This window comes from Thunnus albacares, chromosome 18, assembly GCF_914725855.1.
Source record: "Thunnus albacares chromosome 18, fThuAlb1.1, whole genome shotgun sequence".
Lineage (NCBI taxonomy): Eukaryota > Metazoa > Chordata > Actinopteri > Scombriformes > Scombridae > Thunnus > Thunnus albacares.
In genome coordinates, this window is record NC_058123.1 from 14016616 (window position 1) to 14036259 (window position 19644).

General features: G+C 38.8%; 1 protein-coding gene across 8 annotated transcripts in view; it reads right to left on the bottom strand.

The window, feature by feature from the left end:
* Positions 1 to 2400: 2400 nt before the first annotated feature.
* Positions 2401 to 19644, bottom strand: part of znf618 (zinc finger protein 618) — a 37266-nt gene continuing 20022 nt past the window's right edge. For 4 of the 8 annotated variants that reach the window (XM_044333306.1, XM_044333304.1, XM_044333303.1 and 1 more), the window contains exons 6-16: positions 19276 to 19365; positions 18300 to 18380; positions 16360 to 16449; positions 15880 to 15969; positions 15528 to 15617; positions 13703 to 13780; positions 12355 to 12399; positions 11539 to 11616; positions 10252 to 10476; positions 8733 to 9832; positions 2401 to 8351 (exon numbers count right to left, since the gene is read on the bottom strand). In XM_044333306.1, coding sequence (XP_044189241.1) covers positions 7803 to 8351; positions 8733 to 9832; positions 10252 to 10476; positions 11539 to 11616; positions 12355 to 12399; positions 13703 to 13780; positions 15528 to 15617; positions 15880 to 15969; positions 16360 to 16449; positions 18300 to 18380; positions 19276 to 19365 — 2516 coding nt within the window. In that variant the 3' untranslated portion in view covers positions 2401 to 7802. The remainder of the gene's footprint in view (positions 8352 to 8732; positions 9833 to 10251; positions 10477 to 11538; positions 11617 to 12354; positions 12400 to 13702; positions 13781 to 15527; positions 15618 to 15879; positions 15970 to 16359; positions 16450 to 18299; positions 18381 to 19275; positions 19366 to 19644) is intronic. The other 4 variants (XM_044333309.1, XM_044333308.1, XM_044333305.1 and 1 more) reach the window with 3 other exon arrangements.

Sequence of the window (19644 nt, forward strand, 5' to 3'; positions counted from 1 at the left end):
ACCATGGGATTAAACATTGCTTTCTTTTACAGTACAGTTTCACTTTACTTACTCTGTAAATTGTAAAATTGTCTTACTTAGTAACATTGCAGAACATAAATGGTAAAAGTTTGTGTTTATTGTATGGAAAAGGGAATAACCAGTTACAAAGGATATAGTAAGAGCCTGGTAATACCATGGAAACAAACAAGGCTGCCTTTTACAGTACAGTTTCAGCTTAATCACTAAGTAAATTGTCATGTTTTATTTATTAATGTTATGGAACATATATGGTACAGCACGTACAATTGAATAATCTGTTACAAAGGATATTGTAAGAGCCTGGTAATAACATGGAAACAAACAAGACCTCTTTTTAGAGTACAGTTTAAGCTTTACTTACTGAGTAAATTTTAAAAACATCTGCAAGAATGTACCCAGTATTTAAGATGTACCATGACACTAGAGGAAAACTGTTCCTGCATAGGTTGTTACCAAGTAAGTATAAGGTAAATCTAATATTACTCTCTATAAATGGCTGTAGCCATGAACAATAACTGTATAAGAAAGGGTAATTTATAGGAATTTTAGTTTCTAGATAGTGCATAATTAAACTTGGGCTGTTACCAACATTAACCTTGGTTAACTACAATTGCAACTTGAATTGATGGGTAACAGAGGAGGTGTTTCTAAGAATTGGTTGCCTGCTTTCCTAGGAAGGAGGCAATTATGTTACCAACCTACAAGGGTCACAACTACAAGGCACTAAGTTGAGTTGATGGGTAATATAGAGGTTTTTCTTAGTATTTTCTCTGTATTTACCTACTTATTACCAGTGGTAATTACCCAATAATATACTATAATTTAAGTAAAAGGAAGGGTTACCCACAACACAAGTAAAATGACACTAAAATTACTCTACACCCAATGAAGAGGCATTACACTCCTTTACTAATTGTGGAAGGCAGTAACTTCTCCACAAAGGTTTGTGGACAAAACAAAAGCAACATGATGTAATTCAAAACTGCCTTATATTACATTTTTGTCCAAACTGGTTGTGTTCTCAAATATACGATAATTTTTTAGGCCTAACTTTGTGGTGTTGCTGTAGTAGATTGCACTATATTGTATCCTACATTTGGTGATGTTTTGATTGCATTAACTCTGTGGCTAATAAAAAGCCAGACACTGCCATCTAGTGTTCTTATACTGGTACACAGAGGGAACCCCCTTTCTATTCAGCTGCATTTATGACACTCCTGATGCAGCTAAAGCCTAAATTTAATGATTTAAGAATTTGAACAATTGCATCCAGGGAAAAAATAGCTGTTTATGTAACTTGTGTGCATGTATGCTGATTGCAAAATACCCCACATACTGCTCTTTCTTACTTTCCTTGAGAAAAAAAGTTGATCTGCAACTTTTCCATAACCCTGAACAAAACGGAAGCAATTGTCCAATGGGCGGGTTGTTTTCCCTACATTTCGCTTTGCTAAATGACTGAAAATGAGGGCTCGGCTCGCAAACACTTGGTGCCGTAAGCAAAAACAAACTTTGCATCTCACTGTAGTAATAGCTGGTGGAAAAACGTCACCTTCAGCAGTGGGGTGTGGAGCAAGGGAGGTGGTTGTAGTGTGTGTGTGTGTGTGTGTGTGTGTGTGTGTGTGTGGTGGGTGAGGGGGGTTGGTGGGGGAATGGAGGAAGAGTGGGGGAGGCAAACTTAGATGCATGTGCTGCAAATTAGGCCTTCGGTAGGCAGGTCTTGTGTAGGCAGCAGTGGAGGAGACAAGAGTGCGGGTGTTTCTGCATGGCTGCAGCACCTTTGGGGGATGACTGACCCGGGTGCAAGAGGAGAGGGAAGAGAGACAGCAGGCTGTGGCGAACGCTTGCTCGCTCTTTGCCTCTCTCTGTCTCGCTCCCTTGCTCTTTTGCCCTATCTGTCGCCCCTGGGGAACCCTTGCACGCACCTCCGAGCAGCCTCTGTGTATTCACTCCCCATGTGTGAGTCTTCAATCGCTCTGCCCTTATATAAGGCCTCTTTCCCCTCTACATGTGTTTGAGGCCCTCCGTCTCTCCCTCTCAGCCACTGTGGAAAGCTCTGCTTCATTTCTCTCTAGGTGGGAGTCCTCATTCATAGTGAAAATAAGCAACCAGCCTCATTTTTACAGGGAGGTAGTCAAATATCTTCTCAGGTTCTCTTGATTCATAAATACAGAGGCAGATTCTCTAAACTAAGCATTTAAATTTCACCCCTTGACTGAAAAAGAAACTACTTCCATCCGAAATGCAGGCAGAGGGAAATATTTTGAGTTTCAGTCTTACTCTGACACCTTGAATACACCCTTCCATGGGGATAAACAGGACTTTATGGCAACTAAAATACATTCAAGCTCCATTCCTCTGACTGCATGTACACAACAGTTTGACACAGATTTGGAGTTTATTCACACATCACATACTACAGTGGGTAATGTATTCAAGAAACATTGAACAGCGCTGCCATATATGACACAGGAAAACAAAAACAAAACAAAAAAAAAGACACTGAACCCTTTTCTTTGCCATTATATAAAAATAGTGTTGCTACAAAAGTATAAATTAGGCTTACTAATAAGACAACTCAGATTGGAATCTACACAGGAATCTGCTGCCAAAGTGCGATAAAAAAGACAAAATGAATAGAATCAAACACATTTTTTGCATTTTAGCAGAGTATAAAAGGAAGAAATGCCTGTAAAATACAATGAAAGCAACACTAGTTTCTTAACCTGAATTGATAATGCAGACTATAATCCATAGCTGAACAGAAGAGATCTCCATGTTAGCATTCTTATACCATATTTTACAATTGAACTTTTTATTATCTGAATAAGTTAAAATCCTGAAACAAAATAAAACTTACAACTGATCTCAGTTTTCTAATAACAGTATCTAAGTTGAGTTTTCTATTATATCAAAACCTTTTGAAATGCTACTGTAGAAAAAAGAGGTATAATGTTATTGGTGCTCCCTACTGTATCTCTGAAATGAAGGCGCCCCCTTGTGACATAAAAACAGCAGTTCTCTTGTATTTACATAATACATCCTCTGAAAATGGATGATGTCAACCCAGAAACACCAACCCATGATCAGCATCGCTACTCCCCCCTCGAAAAGGTTCAAATTCAATCCGGGGTTGCTCATCTGACTCGATGAGCGTCTTAAGGTAACGTCTACTCAGAGCCAACATGATTCACTTCCACCTGATGAGAAACACTGGCTTATAACTTTATATATCAGTACTCTTATTAAAAGCATGCATATCTTAGATATAATTCTCATTTAATCAACAAAAACAATGCTATTTCTAAGTAAAATTAAGTTGACATCATTACGTCAACAATGGCATTTTGTCCCAGAGCATATCCTATTTAAAATACTTATTTAAAAACTGTAAGAAAAATCCCTTCATCGGTTCAATCGAGGATCGCCGCTAAAACCACAGACCAATGTACAGTATTTTGACTATTTCTCTGACCAAACCTAAATTTTGTATGAACAGCTCATTTCCAATCTTTAAATTACCATATTACCTTTTGAGTACTTGAGGTAAAACATTGGATTGGTACTTAAAAAATTAAATTTAAAATATAATTTACAGCAATTTCTTTCTTTTTTTTTTTACCAAAATATAAATGTTTGACATAAATCAGTTTTAAAACAGCAGTATACATATATTGATTTCAGGAATGCAAATGATCACAATGCAATGATGTATGTCTTGGATACATTGAATAAAGTCATTCTCTCAAAGCCTTACAGAGGTAAAACAGATGAACGGCGTTTTTAAACTGTGTTAAAATCAACGTAGACACAATAATAATTTGTGTCAAGAACCTATATGTTTAAAAAAAAAAAAAAGATGTTTTTAAGAAACCCTTTAGGAAAGAAAAACATTTATGAAACAACATAAAAGCTGTTAATGGAGGTAAGGAGGCCTAAAGACTATTAAAAAACATCTCATGTAGTAGTTAAACAGTTTATAATGCAGAGCCTTTGACCACTGATTAACATAATTTCAGCATTTTAGACATTTTTTGCAATTATAATAAAAGCCGACACATTTTATTATATAAATGAGAACTGTCACAACTGCCTTTACTCGTGAACTAACAGATTCTCATTTTGATGAGACATTGATCTGTTCTTGGCTTTACACTAGACTGTTCACTCACATGCCCTTTAAGTTCCAGTGTGTGGTGTGCTAACTTCCTACTTCCCATGTCCTCACAACCTAAAAAGGTACAGTCACATTAGCCTTCCATTTAACAAAACTGCCCCATGCTCAGCTCCGAAAAAGGATGTGATGTCATGATTTTTATGTGGGTGATAAACATTGATCAGGGCAATCAATCTAGGGCTGCAGCTACACTATTTTCATTCGATTCATCAGTCAATTATTTTCCTGATTAATCGATTAGTTGTTTGGTCCATAAAATGTCCGAAAATGGTGAAAAATGTCCATCACTGTTCCCAAATCTCAAGGTGACATCTGCTAATGTCAAAGACTCAAAATGATTAAATTGATCAAAATAGTTGGTGATTCGTTTTAAAGTTGTCAACTAATCGATTAACTGACTAATCATTGCAGCTCTAGATCAATCTAATATGAGATTGATTGCTGCAGTTTGCAGTCTGTTAGTGTGATACAATACAAAACAAGGTGGTGACACAGTGCTAGAATAGTAACTTCTCCATTTTCAAGTTTCTATTGGCTTGCACATTTGCAAGGTCGAAGCTGAACAAGGGTGAGCTCTGACCAATGGAGATAACACAGAAACAGGAAACACAAGCTAGAATGTGTCAATTGTACAGGCTTCAACTGAAATGAAAGGGAGACGGAGCGACTATTCATGGGGCAGAAGTGTAATGTGACTGTACTGAGGCCTCAAGCTAGGACACACGACAAAAACAGATTTATAAGACTATAATATTTTTAACTGTTGATAATACATTAACATTTTCAGGACTATTATTGGTTTATTTTTTTAAATAAGAGGTAAAGGGCCAAGTAAAAAATATGCCCACTATAAATATTATGAAAACCAAAATCCAAATGAGTCTCAAACCAAAATCCTAATGAGTTTCATATCAAAATATCAGTATATTGATATACCTTCTTACTCTGGTTTGACCCCAATGAAGAACTGCAACAATGATATGCACTGGTTTGATTTTTGCTCGACTACTGAGTCATTTCAGTATAAGCTTTATACAGTGGATAGTTGTGCTTGGGTGTGTTATTGTTAGAATAATTCCTGACCCCTATTTTATAAACCAAGAGCAAACACAAAAAAACATACATGCTTAATTAGTTCTATCTTTTTAGAGAACTTGGGTATAAAAGCACTTGTCAAATAGCAGTTGTCCATGATTAAATAGTCCACATTTGACCACTAGAGGACACTGTTTCCAACCATCAGCCATACATCCCTTTGAGTATACCAGAGTGGAAAAAGAAACAAAAAAACAAACAAACAAACTACAAGCTTCATAGAAGATGGTAAAAAGAAGGCCATTGATCAGCAATATAAAGGCATGATGTTGGCTCTGACTGTAGGGTTTAAGGTGATTGCATGAAAGTGACTTAAGGCCCAAACACAGAGATGACAAACTAGTACTTGACTAATTAGTACCAGAAGCAACAAACACATTTACAGTATAGCTTCCATTCATCCAAGTCATTTTAGGAGGTATTAGCTAAATGTACTCTAGAATCCATAAAAAAATAAATAACTTGTCTTCATTAGTGTTGACTTTAGTGAATGTACTGGTAGAATTGGTTTCGTCCTGAAAATAAGAAATAAACCCTCAGTGATCCATTTTTCGTTTGTTGCAAGTGGCACTAACTGCATTCGGGGTGGAACGTTTCACAAAAGTCATGGTTCAGTACATGCCTCGGCATTGAGGTCACAGTTTGGTGTGTTTTCGGTACAGTGAGGAAAAAAGTGGCGGTGCCTGCTTGGGTGCACTCATTCCTGAGAAAATCCCATTGATTTCACAAACTGAAAATAATTTACTGTTAATAATTAACCATAGGAGCATTATTAGAACAGTCATGTTTAATAGAGAAGGTTGGAAACTATGCCCTGTGATAAAGCTTATTGCCTTGAAAAATGAAAATCTGTAGCTCACATAAGGAAGACAATATTTAGTGATAAATGAGGAAAGAATAATAAATAAAATGATAGTAAGTTTCCTATGGACAAGTCTCTCGCTCTCTCTCTCTCACACACACACACACACTCTCTCACACACACACACACTCTCACAAACACACACACAGCGGGCAGCCACACAAGATTTACACAATTATGAATTAAATCCTTGCCTACTGCTTGTTGACACCTCTAGCTTACGAAACTGATGGCTAATAACATTACTGCTGTTTATTTGAGGGCAATGCACAGGTAAAACGTCTCCGGTGTAAAAATAAGTGTATTGATGCAACTTAAAGTTGACTGTAGGTGTCTCTTTACACAGAGTTGACTGATGGAATTATCCGAAACTATCATCAAGCCAGCCAAAATGGACAACAGATGTTATTATTGTATTGTATTGTGTATTTACCTGACATGCACGCTCGGTTGTACCATCAAGTATTAAAAGTTAAAGGATAATATATTTATCAAAATATTTTTTTCCCTGTTGGTGCAACCTAGCTACTGTATAATAAGGCTGAATTAAATCAGCGTAAGGTCTGACCAAAAACGCTCTAATATGATGCTTTTTCCTCTTTGTGCATGTAGTATTTGCCTTGAAAACTCAACCAAAAGCTTGACTTCATTCAATTTAACTTCATAATTTTGTCTTTTCTATGCGAGTCTAGCAGTTTGACTTGCATATCTAGCAGCATAAGACCTCAAGTTAATTTTAGAAGGAAAACAAAACCATTGGATGACTTTTCTTTACAATTTGTAATAAACAAAGAGGAAGGCATCATATTGGAATTAATGTTTAATCAGCTACTTTTTACCCTTTAGAATTAAAAATGCAAGCAGTGTGGTGCATGCAAATGATCCACAGCTACATTTTGAGGCCACTGAAGCAACCATCAAATTAGCTGCAATGATTTAGATTGCAGTTATCTCCACATTATCTCCTCCCATTCATTCATTCCCATTCTCCTATGGTTGAAAATGCTGAAAAATATAATTTTCTGTGATGCATGATAGTAAACTATGAACCAAGTACATTTAATTGTCAGAGGTGCAATGGCAGTGAAGATTCACCACAGATTTTTTTGTCGTACACAAACAAAAAGGATGATTCTACAACCTACTGTATATGCTACAGTATTTACTGCCATACTCCTCATAGGCATCTCTGATCAGAGGTCGATGACAGTTAATTCAAGCAGTGAGAGCTGACATTACCTGACAATGTTGCCATCCAATGAGAATAACAGCATATAGCCTTTTAGCGGTTTTGTCATTAGGCTGGAGTAAATCAAATCACTGGCCACAATAAGACAAAACTCATCCTGCTCAAATGTGCATCCCAAACCGAGGGTGGCGTACCAAACAGGACAATCTTTTGAGAGTTACCGTTCCACCCCTAAATTTTGTCCACAGTACTTTACAGCTGTTCTTTCTCCATATAAAATATATAAGCCTTATTGTTTTATGGGTGTTTGCAACCTATACAACGTGAGTTTTTTTCGGTAAATATCTGTCTCAAGAAGTATTTATTGTCCATACACATTTAAGTTTACAGTTGGTCTAAACCTATATAAATAATAGTCATTGGTTGGAGGTGAAGGTTTGGTTGGTTGGGTTTCTCTTCTAGCCCATGTTAGAGCGAAGGAAAATTAGTTTGTTCATCTCCTCAGCGGTTACCTGCTGCCTCCTCTTCATAGCTAGGCTTTGCTCGCACACAGTTATGCATTCACTGCGTATGCCCACAGCAGGCACAGCAAGTAGCCACAGTGCCAGGCGAGCGAGCCTGGGGAACTTCTCACCCACAGCTGAGCTCCAGTACTGGAAAAGATCAGGTGTGCCTTGGAGAACAGGCTCAGCCAGGTATTGAAAAATCTCTTGTCTAACTTGGCTTTGACTCTCATCATTACCAGACACTGAGCAAGATGATGACGTCCCCATTGAACTGCCACCATTGTTTCCACCTCCCTCTATGCGGCTTATTTTAGGGGTTGGCGGGCCATCGGTGTCACGCTCTTCGCCACCTGATCCTCCACCACCTGTCATACCTCCATCCCTGGATTCAGCAGCCATTTCGCATGCACGGGAGATTATGTCCTCATGTTGGTAGGCTGGGACTGAGCGCAACTTGAGCTGTGGGTCCAGTACCATGGCTACCTGGTGGGCTCGTTCGACCTAGAGACAGAGAAACATTTCAGTGACTGTCAATCCTTTGTAAGAGCAATTACTCATACACATTCATCACATACCAACTAGAGTTGGGTATCAAACCATTTTTAGCATCAATTGTACCGACTGTCTAGTACTTAAAACTCGCATCAAATGTCAGGTCAGATTTGTAATCTGGTTTATTCATTCTCAAACAGTTCCTAATCTTTTTCAGTTCTTCTACAACGACTTTTGTTTCAACAAGATTTCATGTTTGACCATCAGTTAAATGTAAACAATACCCAGCCCTACCCCTTACAGAATCTCAGTAACTTAAAGTGAATCTTTTCACTTTCACAGCAAATGGGTCATTTATGAAACTTAATGTTAGGAATACCAGTTCAATACCTTGAAGTTTTCCTTGAGTGCTTCTAGGAAGTAGTGGCAGAGTTTGCTGGCAGTGCCGGTTCCAGCCTCTCCAGCTTTGGATGTGAAAAACTTCTCCAAGCGTAGGTAGACAGGCAGCACTTGTTGTAAAGTTGGTCTCCTCTGGCTGCTGAGCTCCAGAGCTGCCAAACGCAGAGGTGCCAGCAGACAAGCCAGTGTGCCTAGCAGATGCTTGTTGAGACCCTGGAGGAGTGGAGCCGTCGACTTACTGCGACCATAAGCCTCACAGATCTGCTCAAAGTGGGCATGGACCTGCAGCAGAGCTTCAGCCATACGATCCCAGCAAGGAGGGGTGGGGCATTGTGCAGGGCTGCCCTGTGTACCTTCCTCAGTTGTGCTTGTGGATGTGTTGGTGCACTGTTCCTCACGAAACGCCAGGGTGGTGGAGGAGGCAATATCTCGGCATGTTGAGAGAAGCTCAGCCAACTCATGGAGCCCTCGAGCCTGGAGGCTGCGCTTTCCAAGAACTGCCTGGACAACTGCACCAAGTGAACATCCTGCGCATCGCAAACATATTCTCCCCCGGCCACCACTGCCCAGTGGTGATCCCCCAAATCCTGCTGCCCACACCCTGGGCTCTGAGACATACACAGTGCGAATGTCTGACATCACAAACTCAGACAGAACATTCTGCACCCAGTGGTGAACCTGCTCAGGCCCTTCCCTCAGCTCAACCTCCCTCACACCGAGAACATAGCGCTTCAGTCTTGACCCCTCCACCTGGTAGGCTGTTAGAACATAGCAAGCATCTGGGCCTGATGTCTGGGAGTGGCAGGTGACAGCGATGCCGAGAGAAGCATTAGAGCCTAGAGCGCATGTGACTTTAACTTTGACTTGGTTGTACATGCGGGGTAGTTGGCGCAGTGCCAAGGCACTCATGTTGCCAAGGGCATCACGGGTAGAGTAGGCACCATGACGAGCCCCCGTATCCACTAGGGTTTGTGCCAACTTAAGGAAGTCCTTGCTGTTGAGCACGTTTAGCATGCTCAGATCTGAACACATTACCCGTAAAAGCCGCTCAGCCACCTGCTGTCGCTCCTTCTCAGGTAGTCCATTATTCTCTGTCAGCACAGACAGCAGATGGATGGATAAACAAGGCAAAAATAAGAAATATAATTAGTGTTCATGTTTTTTTTATTTGATATATTAGCAGAAAACATTTCTTCAAAGGGAAAAATAAATACAGACTCATACAGAATGATAAACATAAACATAAATACAGATATACATGGAAATAAACACAACCTTATTTTACAGCACATATTAAAATTGAAACTTAGGGAAAATATGAGGGTTAGGGTATGCGTCTTAACCACCAGTCCACCTGTAGCCCAAAATGTTTCCATTTAAACAATTTTCTAACACAATACAGTCTTGAAAGAGTCAAGGGGTGCACAAACCTTTTTTATAGCTCCATACAGACAGTATCTCTGTCTGTCTGAGTGAAAGAGAGAGAAATAAAGCTGATAGCAGTACTTACGGCTGAGAGTGTGGTTTCTCTGGGAGATACTTTGAGGCTGGATTTGTAGTTTAACTGAGGGATGGGCCTGGGCCTGGGCCTGGGCCTGGGCCTGAGCCTGAGCCTGAGCCTGAGCCTGAGCCTGAGCCTGGGTCTGAGCCTGAGAACCTCTCCACATCTGCTCCTGAGGACCCGAGGCTGAGGAGGTTTTTGGAGAGTCCCCTTTGGTGTGGTTCTCATTGTCGGCTGATGGGATACAGAGATGAAACATAAGGCAGAGGCGACGATATTGAACGGTTTTAAATCGAGAAAGTGTATGTTTGTGGAGGAAAATGTGAAGAATAAAATCATGACTCTAAATTAAACCAACAAAACAACTGTCAGCAAAAGAAAGGACAAAAATACATAACTTAGGCTCCCTATGTCTGTCAAAATCAGGTGTGTGCATATTTATAATTAAAAAAAATATATCAACTGAATCGTTTCCCAAGTCAATTCTCACATAAGATCAGCCACAAATCTTGCATGGTGTGTCATCAAATGAAAGCAGACTCATAGCAATAATTCCAAAAGCAAGAACCTTACAGCAATGCCAAACAGCAATAATTCATCGTAATTTATCTACTAGTGTAAATATATTTTTGTTTTCATTGGTGAAGTCAGGATAACAGTGTTTTAAGACTGTCCAAATGATAACTGTATAATTCAAACTGCATGCAAAGATAGCCAACATGAATCATACACAAGAGGGTAAACAAACTACCCTGACGTCATTTATCAAATAAAAATACCAGACATTTGGTGGTCACAGTCTCTGAAATATGGTTATTTGCTTTCTATCTTTGTTCTTCATACCACTGTAAAATTAATATTTGTGTTGTGACTATTGGTGAGACAAAAATAATTTTGTCATCACTTTAGGTTATAGATATATGAGATGGGACTTTGCCTTATCTTCCTATGAGATTAATTGATTGTAATCAGTCGACAAAGCACACATAGACAACGCACTCTCTGTGTATATACAAAGTCACATGTATAATGCACTAACAAAAACATAAAAACCGCATCCAGCAGGCCTCAGAACCAGATCTGCAACAACCCTCATTACAACAATTTATTCCTTGGAACTCTGTATACAAATGCTGTGTTGCATACAAGAATGTAATGCCTACACCTCAATAAACAATAAAAGGATTATGCATTATCATTCAGATTTCCACATGCATTGCAGCCACTGACGGTGTGTTCACATTCTGCATATGTTTTCCTGTCGAGCTTAACATGCATTTGTAATAGTGGACTCACCAGCATGGGACTGCATGTGCTCCAGCAGGTTGTTGTAGAACTGGAACTGGATGCCACAGGCACCACAAGTGTAGGGTTCTAAAAAATCACAAGGCCCAGAAGAGCGTTGACTCTTTGTCAGAGGCAAAAACGTTAATACTGTGCATCTGTCGATCAGCTAGCCCTGATCTATACTGCATCTGGGCCAAATGCGGGAGCTCTGAAAGTCGGTCCCACCAAGATCTCACAATGTTGTTTTTGTATTTTTTCCAAAAGTGACTGAATTTGTGATGCATTTTGCAAAGGTTTTCGTGATACTTTGGCTTAGGGGTTTAAGGCGCTGACTATGTAACCTCAATGTCCCTGAATCTGACCTCTTTGTTGAATACCATCCCCCCTCTCTCTAAACCTTCATTTCCTGTCTGTTGCACTAGTATCCTATCGAATAAAGGCAAGGAAAAGACATAACTGTTAACATCTTTAAAATAAAAATTGTACTAGCTTTTCCAACAATCTTTGTCCTCCAAAAGAAAATCTTCTAACAGTATGACTCAGCCAGTGCTTAGTTGTCAGTCAGCACAGGACACGGCTATATCTGAACACAATGCAAATGTACAATAAGACCAATGGTAATTATCCTGTTCAGACATTCTCCAGCAATAATGAAGCTAAATGCAGTAAATCTGTAGAATCACGATGGATTATAGAGAAACTGTTTGCACCAAACAATGACAGATTCATACAAATTGAAGCATACCAGAAAAAAAAAAGGTGAAATGAAATGGAGAGCGACATGCATATGTTTTGTTTGAGCAGGAAGGTGGGGTTCAGACTTACTCTGTGTTGTAGAGAAGGAGCTGGCCACCAGAGGGCTCGGAGTTCCTGTGGACAGGAAGATGGGGAGGGAGTTAAGACTACATACAGACAGGCATAGCGGGCCATTGTCTAGTGCTCTTTTCCCTTATTCAATCAGTACCTTTAGCATTTAATGATAATTATGCAAACAAACAGGATTTGTAATAAAAGAGCATTTACTCTATATTTCTATGATTTCATACAGTACAGAACATTAAAGGCGTCTCAGAAATTTTGATCAGTGACTGATGATGATGTAAACTGTATATAATCAATTTTAATTCATTACAGGCATATACACATTTTATTGATTAATTCAAGCACCAGACAATCAAGCCTGATGAAGGGTAAGATAGATAGAAAAAACATCAGCCCATTAAAAAAAACCAAAATCCTTTATTTACATCACATCACATGCTCAGTATACACACAGTGATCAATCAGAACAATACAACCACACCCATAGAGAAAAAGTGGAATGCCCTTTTCTATTTTTGGGTATGTCACTTTATAAATAGGAGGACACAACAGCTACTCCACACTGAACATTTTACTGAGAATGAGCTAAAAGCACAATTTAATAAACTTTGAAAAAGATTGTCATATTGGATGACAATTGTACTTTCAATGAAATTAAGTTTTTATGACTAAATAAGCAAGGATCTATTTTTAACAATCACTCAACACTCAGCTAACCTGCTTAATCAAAACTGTGCGGGTGTGGCTTGATCAGATTTAACTGACAACGGCCTGTGCTAAGTGTGCTATCTGACTGGTGCAGAAATACATTACATCACTACCCATTCCAAACCAGTAAGAAAAATACAGGGGAAAAAAAACAGCACAGACAGTTCTCTTATCAGACTTTTATTATTTTGGCAGGAGGTTTTGTGTTCATGTGGGAGAACATTGCTCGTAGTAAGAAGCTGATTAAGAAAATATGCTTTCAGGGCCTTTAACGTCATTCTTTTTTAGTCACTGTGGTGATGAATGGCAGCTGTTATCGGAGCAAAATGTGATCCAACATGCTCTCCATTTTCATGGTCTGAGTGTGGAGTAGAATAATAATAATAGAGCTCTTGGACTTGAGTTTTATATAGTATCAAAAGATGAGAGGTAGGTCACACAAACCTCTTTACATGCTTTACTCCCCCTCCATCTCAATTTTTAGCCCAGGCATCAGTAGCTAAACACCGTCTAAAGAAATACTGCCTCTATCTATGCAAAGATACCTGCTCTGTAGCACAACTGAAAATACAAAAAGCAGGGATGATATATTTTCCACACAAATGCACACACATCCACATAAAGTGAGTGACTCAGTACTCACCGCTTGAATTCTGAGAACTGTTTGTGTCAACCAGACTGGACTGAATCGCACTCTCCAGTTTCCGCCTGAATGGACTGCCTGTAAGTGAAAAACAATGAGTGGCATGCCCATGCTAAATAACGTGGATCGTTTTTTAAAAAATATTTCAAGCTACTGGCTCATACAACAGTTAAGCTGAAGCAAAGTCAATTACATGCAGTTTATTCTTAATCTTAGTTTGCGCCATGCAAATCAATCACACTAACAGCCCTAACAAAAGGATCCAAATGTCCATATCACATTTAAATATGGGCTTAATTCTTCCTCTTCATTCCATCTTTTTGACCCACTTTTAAGATGTGAGCGTGTGCCATGCTTTAAATAGTTCTTTATGGCAGAGTGCTCCTCAGTAAAACATTTGTGAAGGGGGGGGGGGGGGGGGGTGTCATGTACCACAAAATTCAGTACCAGTTAGGAGAAAAATGATATATGACAGCTGGAAAAAAGTTAAGTCTAATCTAATCTAAAATTGACTGCATTACTGACAATGGACTATTTGTGCTGTTAAAGCTGGAGTGCTGGACTTTTGTCTCCCCCTTCTAGCAGTGAGAGTAATTACAAAACACTGTCAACACGCGCTTAAGTCATAGGCTCCGCCATAGCCTACTCCGTCATTACTGCTGCGGCTGTGAAACGGTGGATAAATTGTTTTGAGCGCCACACAACCCCCGCGAAATGATTCGTTTCACTATCAGAATTTGATCCATTCAGTCCGATAACATTTAGAAAGTCTAGAAGAACCGCACGATTAAATTATTTTATCCCCGGCTTGGCCAGCGGAAGTCTCTAGTGTGCATGCTCTGTATGCATTCACCCCGCCAGCGTGGGAATGTCAAACCTGACGCCAGATTAAAAACTCCGGTATACTGTGAAATACAGAGAGAGTTATCTGGAGGTGATAAGTTTAATCAGCATTGTGAGAACTTGTTTGGCAAGGGCTTGAATGTAATGGATGTTCATTTATATGTAAAAGTTCCTCACTGCAGGTTTAAAATAACAGGGTAAAATACAAATCTTTGTATTTAAGTTTGTGGAAATACAACAACAAAAAAATCTCAACGTGTCCTCACTTAAATTGTGCACTTAACCATTCACCAAAGGTTAATAGTTTCCAGAGGGATTGCCATAAATACAGTGGCAAGGTGACCTAGAACCTTAAATCCAATCTCTTAGGGTTCTTTATTTCTGTTTTCCACTGGCTCTGTGTAACACATATTAGCCATGGTGAGGTATGCTTGTTTTAATATTTAGCATTGATATTTATTTGATATTTACAACGCAGGAGTTAACCATGAGGAACCAAAATATTATTGTCACGGTCTCTGCCCTCAAACCCAGCTATGAAATCATCATGGTAATATCATGGTAAACGGACTGGCTGTACTTATGTGGTCATGTGAGCGACAAGAGTCACTGAAAAGACATTATTCAATAGCGCAGGCAGTAGGTATTTGGTTTCTGATCATGTTCACAAGGTTGTTTTCCCATTTAACCAACATCAATCTCTGTTCAATTTTGACCTGACTTTCAACAATTTTACAATTTGTCATGTTGACAACCTCAACCAATTACAAAGCATTCAAGTTCTACATCACCAATGACATATATAATGTGTATGGTCTGTAAATATTATACTTGGCTCTGAGTAAAAAGGTAAAAAAAAAAAAAAAAGCTGCTATCGAGGTGCATGGCAGTGAACTCTGATTACCAAATTTTCTTTGTTCTGCATTACACAATCAATCTACATAACTACTGTAAAATGTAGGAGGAAAAAAATGATGCTTACTTTTTATCTTACCAGTTTGGCTGTGGCCAAATTTACTCATATCCATGCTCCCACATTCCTGTACCCGTGATGCCTTAATATCAAAGGAGCCTACATCAAGAGAGTTGTAGTGAATTGAAGTTCAATGCTCTAATTTAGACCAGTGATATCAGATATCCAACACAATTTTTTTTTTCCTCACAGAAGATACAATTTTAAGAAAAAAATTCAAGAGAGAGAACACTATGCAAAGTCATTTTCTATCTGTATTAGATTAGAGAGCCATAATTTACTTTATGCATATCCTTCTAAAAGTTGGACATTTTCAAATCATACACATAGTGGCTTTATAAGCAGTAGCAAACAGACTCACCCATTGGTGTGTGAAGAGCGACGTGCTCCTGGTATGGGTTGAAATACTTGTACTGCTTCCCACAGAACTCACAAACATAGCTCCCAGTTTCTGGAGAAAAGAAAACACAAAAAGAAACCTTTGTTTTCATCAAAAATCAATGTTGTGATAAAAACCTGTATCATATCCATTAAAATCTAATTCGGTTGATTAGTTGTGTTCAGTTTTAGTGAAAATCATTCTGTTAATTCATGTATTATGTCATTAAGGAGAAGAAGAAAACAAGAGGTGATAATAGAGTGGAGAAGAGGAAGGAGCTGCTGATTGTGATTCTCGACTGAAAATTCTCATCTTTTTCCCCCCCAAGTTTACATTTAGCAATACCTCAAATATTAGAGAACATAAAAACACTGAGGTCTCCCTGCATAGTGCGTGGAAGTTTTACGCTATGCCCCCAATCAGTAGGAGTCATTAATTCAGTGACAAGTGCAGGCTTCCCACCTGCGAACACTGCCAATTGTGTTTGAAGGGACACCCGCTGCCGTCGGTTGAACCCGCGGTCTCTGAGGAGGTGGGCGAGTGCTTTTTCCCCTGCGAAGGAGGACTTTTGGACTCATGTTCTGAAACCTTTCCAGTGTGGAGTTAGCTCATATGCTTAGTGTTTTTTTTTGTTTTTTTTTAACATGGATTAGCACCATGACTCAAAATCTTTCATTACAAATGGTGTCCGATACACTAAACTGGACACAGGTGGACTCAAAGCTGTCAAGCTGTAATGGCATGTAAAGAGCAATCAAATGAAATGATGGATGTACCTGAAATCACGTCAGAGTTTTAATGCCAAGTAACTGTATTGACTCAGATTTTTGATTTTCTCTTCTAAAATAGTCATTGTACAGAGCCTAGGAGGGGTCACAGACAAAAAAAACAAAACAATTTGTGCTCTAAATTTAATAATTTGGGCGCTCAGTTTAAAGACGTCATATTATGCCCCTTTCTAAGTGGTCTATTTGTAAACATTTGCATGTTTTTGTGGTTAAAAAGCACCTGGTTACAGCTGAAAAGCCATGGATGCAGCCCCTCTGTCTCACTCAGCCCGAAACAGCTATTTTTTGTCTGCTCAATGCCCCTCTCTTCTGATTGGCTGACTGTTTTCTCAGTGACGCACGCCCAGGCCAACCACAAGTAAAGGATTGTAGCACACAGAGAGCAGAGGACAAGAGAGAAACTAGCGTGACCATAAATGATGGCAAAACACAGTAGAGACTCTCACACTGAGCTGAAATGAAAAGAGTGCACATAAATTAGGTAAATAAAATAAATAAACATGTTTGGTTTCTTTCAGGAGGGGCGGGCTGTCCCTCCAAGGCAAAGATTGGGGAAACGCTGAGCATATAGTTGTGACATCACAACCTCACTTAAGTACAAACCGCTCATTTAAAAGAGCAGTTCCTGAATACGGGCTGTGTGCATTTCTCCGTGGACTGGAGTGTTTTGATACTTTCACAGTATTTAAACAGCATCTCGACCTGCTTTATAATTAAAAAAAAAGTGAAATCTCCCTTTCTACAATATGTCCCCTTTAATAATTTGTGCTCTTGATCTAATAATTTGTGCTCCCAATTTAATATTTCATGCTCTCAATTTAATAATTTGTGCTCTCGTTTTAATAATTTGTGCTCTCAATTTAATAATTTGTGTGCACACATTACTTAATTAGTACTCTCAATTTATCTATTTTGCCTGTTCAAGACACCAAACACATTCAGTCAGCCAGAAGTTTGAAGAAAGCAACGAAGAAAGAAGATTTCCTCTGTAACATCAGTTACTTCTTGATGTGCTGCGGCGTGGTCAATTAAGATTTTGTGTACACAATTTTGTGTACGTTTAAGGGATCTCAGAGTTAACGCAGTGTTTTGCTTACAAGCCAAAACCCAAAGTCTATCCACATATCTTAGTCAAAGATCAAAATAAAACATTATCACACCCAAGCAATCCATAATGAGGGTGTAAGCAGGAAGAAAGAATGGCATGAAGCTGAATTTCATTAAATCGAAAGCACAAATTATTAAATCAAGAACACAAATTATTCAGGTTAGAGTACAATTTACTAAATCATGAGCACGAATTATTAAATCAAGAACAAAAATTAGTTATTTTTTCCTCCATGGCCCCTCCTGGGCTCCGTATAATTGAAATATAACAAACAAATTAAATCAAAATACTTTGAAACAAAGGGTTAAAGTAAAAAATTATCCCAAAGTAATCTATTTCCTCTGCAGGGAATAAACAACACAAAATGCAAAAAAAGCAGCAGCAATTATATTTATCCTAAGTTTTGTAGGCTTGTTCTGCTATGGCAAGTCTGTCTTCATTGTAGTTTTACCATCACAAAAGAGGTGGAACTAAAAAAAAAAATGAAGTACATCAAACAGTCTTACTTGGTCCGATTTTCTGATAGGGTTCCACTGGCTCCTCCTCTTTAAGGCCATCCACAGGTAACACTACCTGTTCATATGGATCTGGCAGAGATGGAGGAGAGAGATGGGGAAGAAATGGGAAATTTGTTCCTAATTGACTCCTTTCTCTTATCATAAAATGCAAATCTTTGAGATATATTATTCACAGCATCAACATTCAAGTTGACCTATTGAGTGTAGTCTCAACTTGCTACTTTGTCAAATGTTATTTGGTCACAAACTACATGCACTGATCTGCTTACTCTTCTTTTTCAGGGTGGATTTTAACAAAATCACAGAATGTGTATTGATGCTAAAACATAAAACAGTACAATATTATGTCCCTAAATTCCCTTGACTTGAACCCATTAGCATGTACACATCATATAAAAATTAAGGTTATTTTACAGCATGCTCATTTCAGGATAAGAGGCAATGTCACAGAAAAATAGAGCAACCAATGCTGAGAGTCTATTAGTACCAATGTTTGTTTCCTGAATACAGTGGAGAGCGGCAAGGCCGTCTCAGTTTACTTACGTATATATATTTATACCCTCTCCCTTAATACCAAGTGTCCTCTACAGCTGCAAGTGTGACTCTACATGGAGTGATACTCTATAGTAAAGTGCATCACGGACATTGGCAGATTACTAAAGCAGATTACAGTAAATTCTGAAATAGTGAAATAGCGCCCATCTCAAATTGCTATTGTATGCCATACTATTACGTCTCATTTGTCCTTTTTGATGTGTTTTTTTAGTTAAAACGCTCTCTGTTTTTCTGATCCAATTTAATATTTTACTCGGCTTTTTCTGCTGCTGCAGGAAGTAGAGTTCCTGTAGCAGGACAACAGTGTGAAATGGGAAGCTCACTTATGAATGGCCTTCATGTTCAAGTCTTCGTGTTTCAAAGAAGAAATACATTGTCATGCAAATTGTCCACAAAAATTCCTGGTTACCATCAACTGCATGCAGGTCACGGTGCTCCTGGAAGCAGCTGTAGTATTTATACTTCTTGCCGCAGATGTCACAGGAGTAACGGAAGCTATCTACAGATAAACAGATAGAGAGAGTTGAGCACTGTTTATACATGACTAACACACAGGCAGGTAGACAATGGACAGTATTTTGTGGCTGAATCCAAAACTGCAATCTGGAGAGATAATGACTGATAACAATGATTTTTTGATGATAATGATCTTTTTTTTTTTTTTTACATAACACTTTGCTTTGCTGTGCAGTTTACAGTACAGATAGCAGGCAAGACAGGAGAAGGTAACACATGACAAGCCTTAAAGTGAACCTTGGACATTGTAGGTACAGTGTGT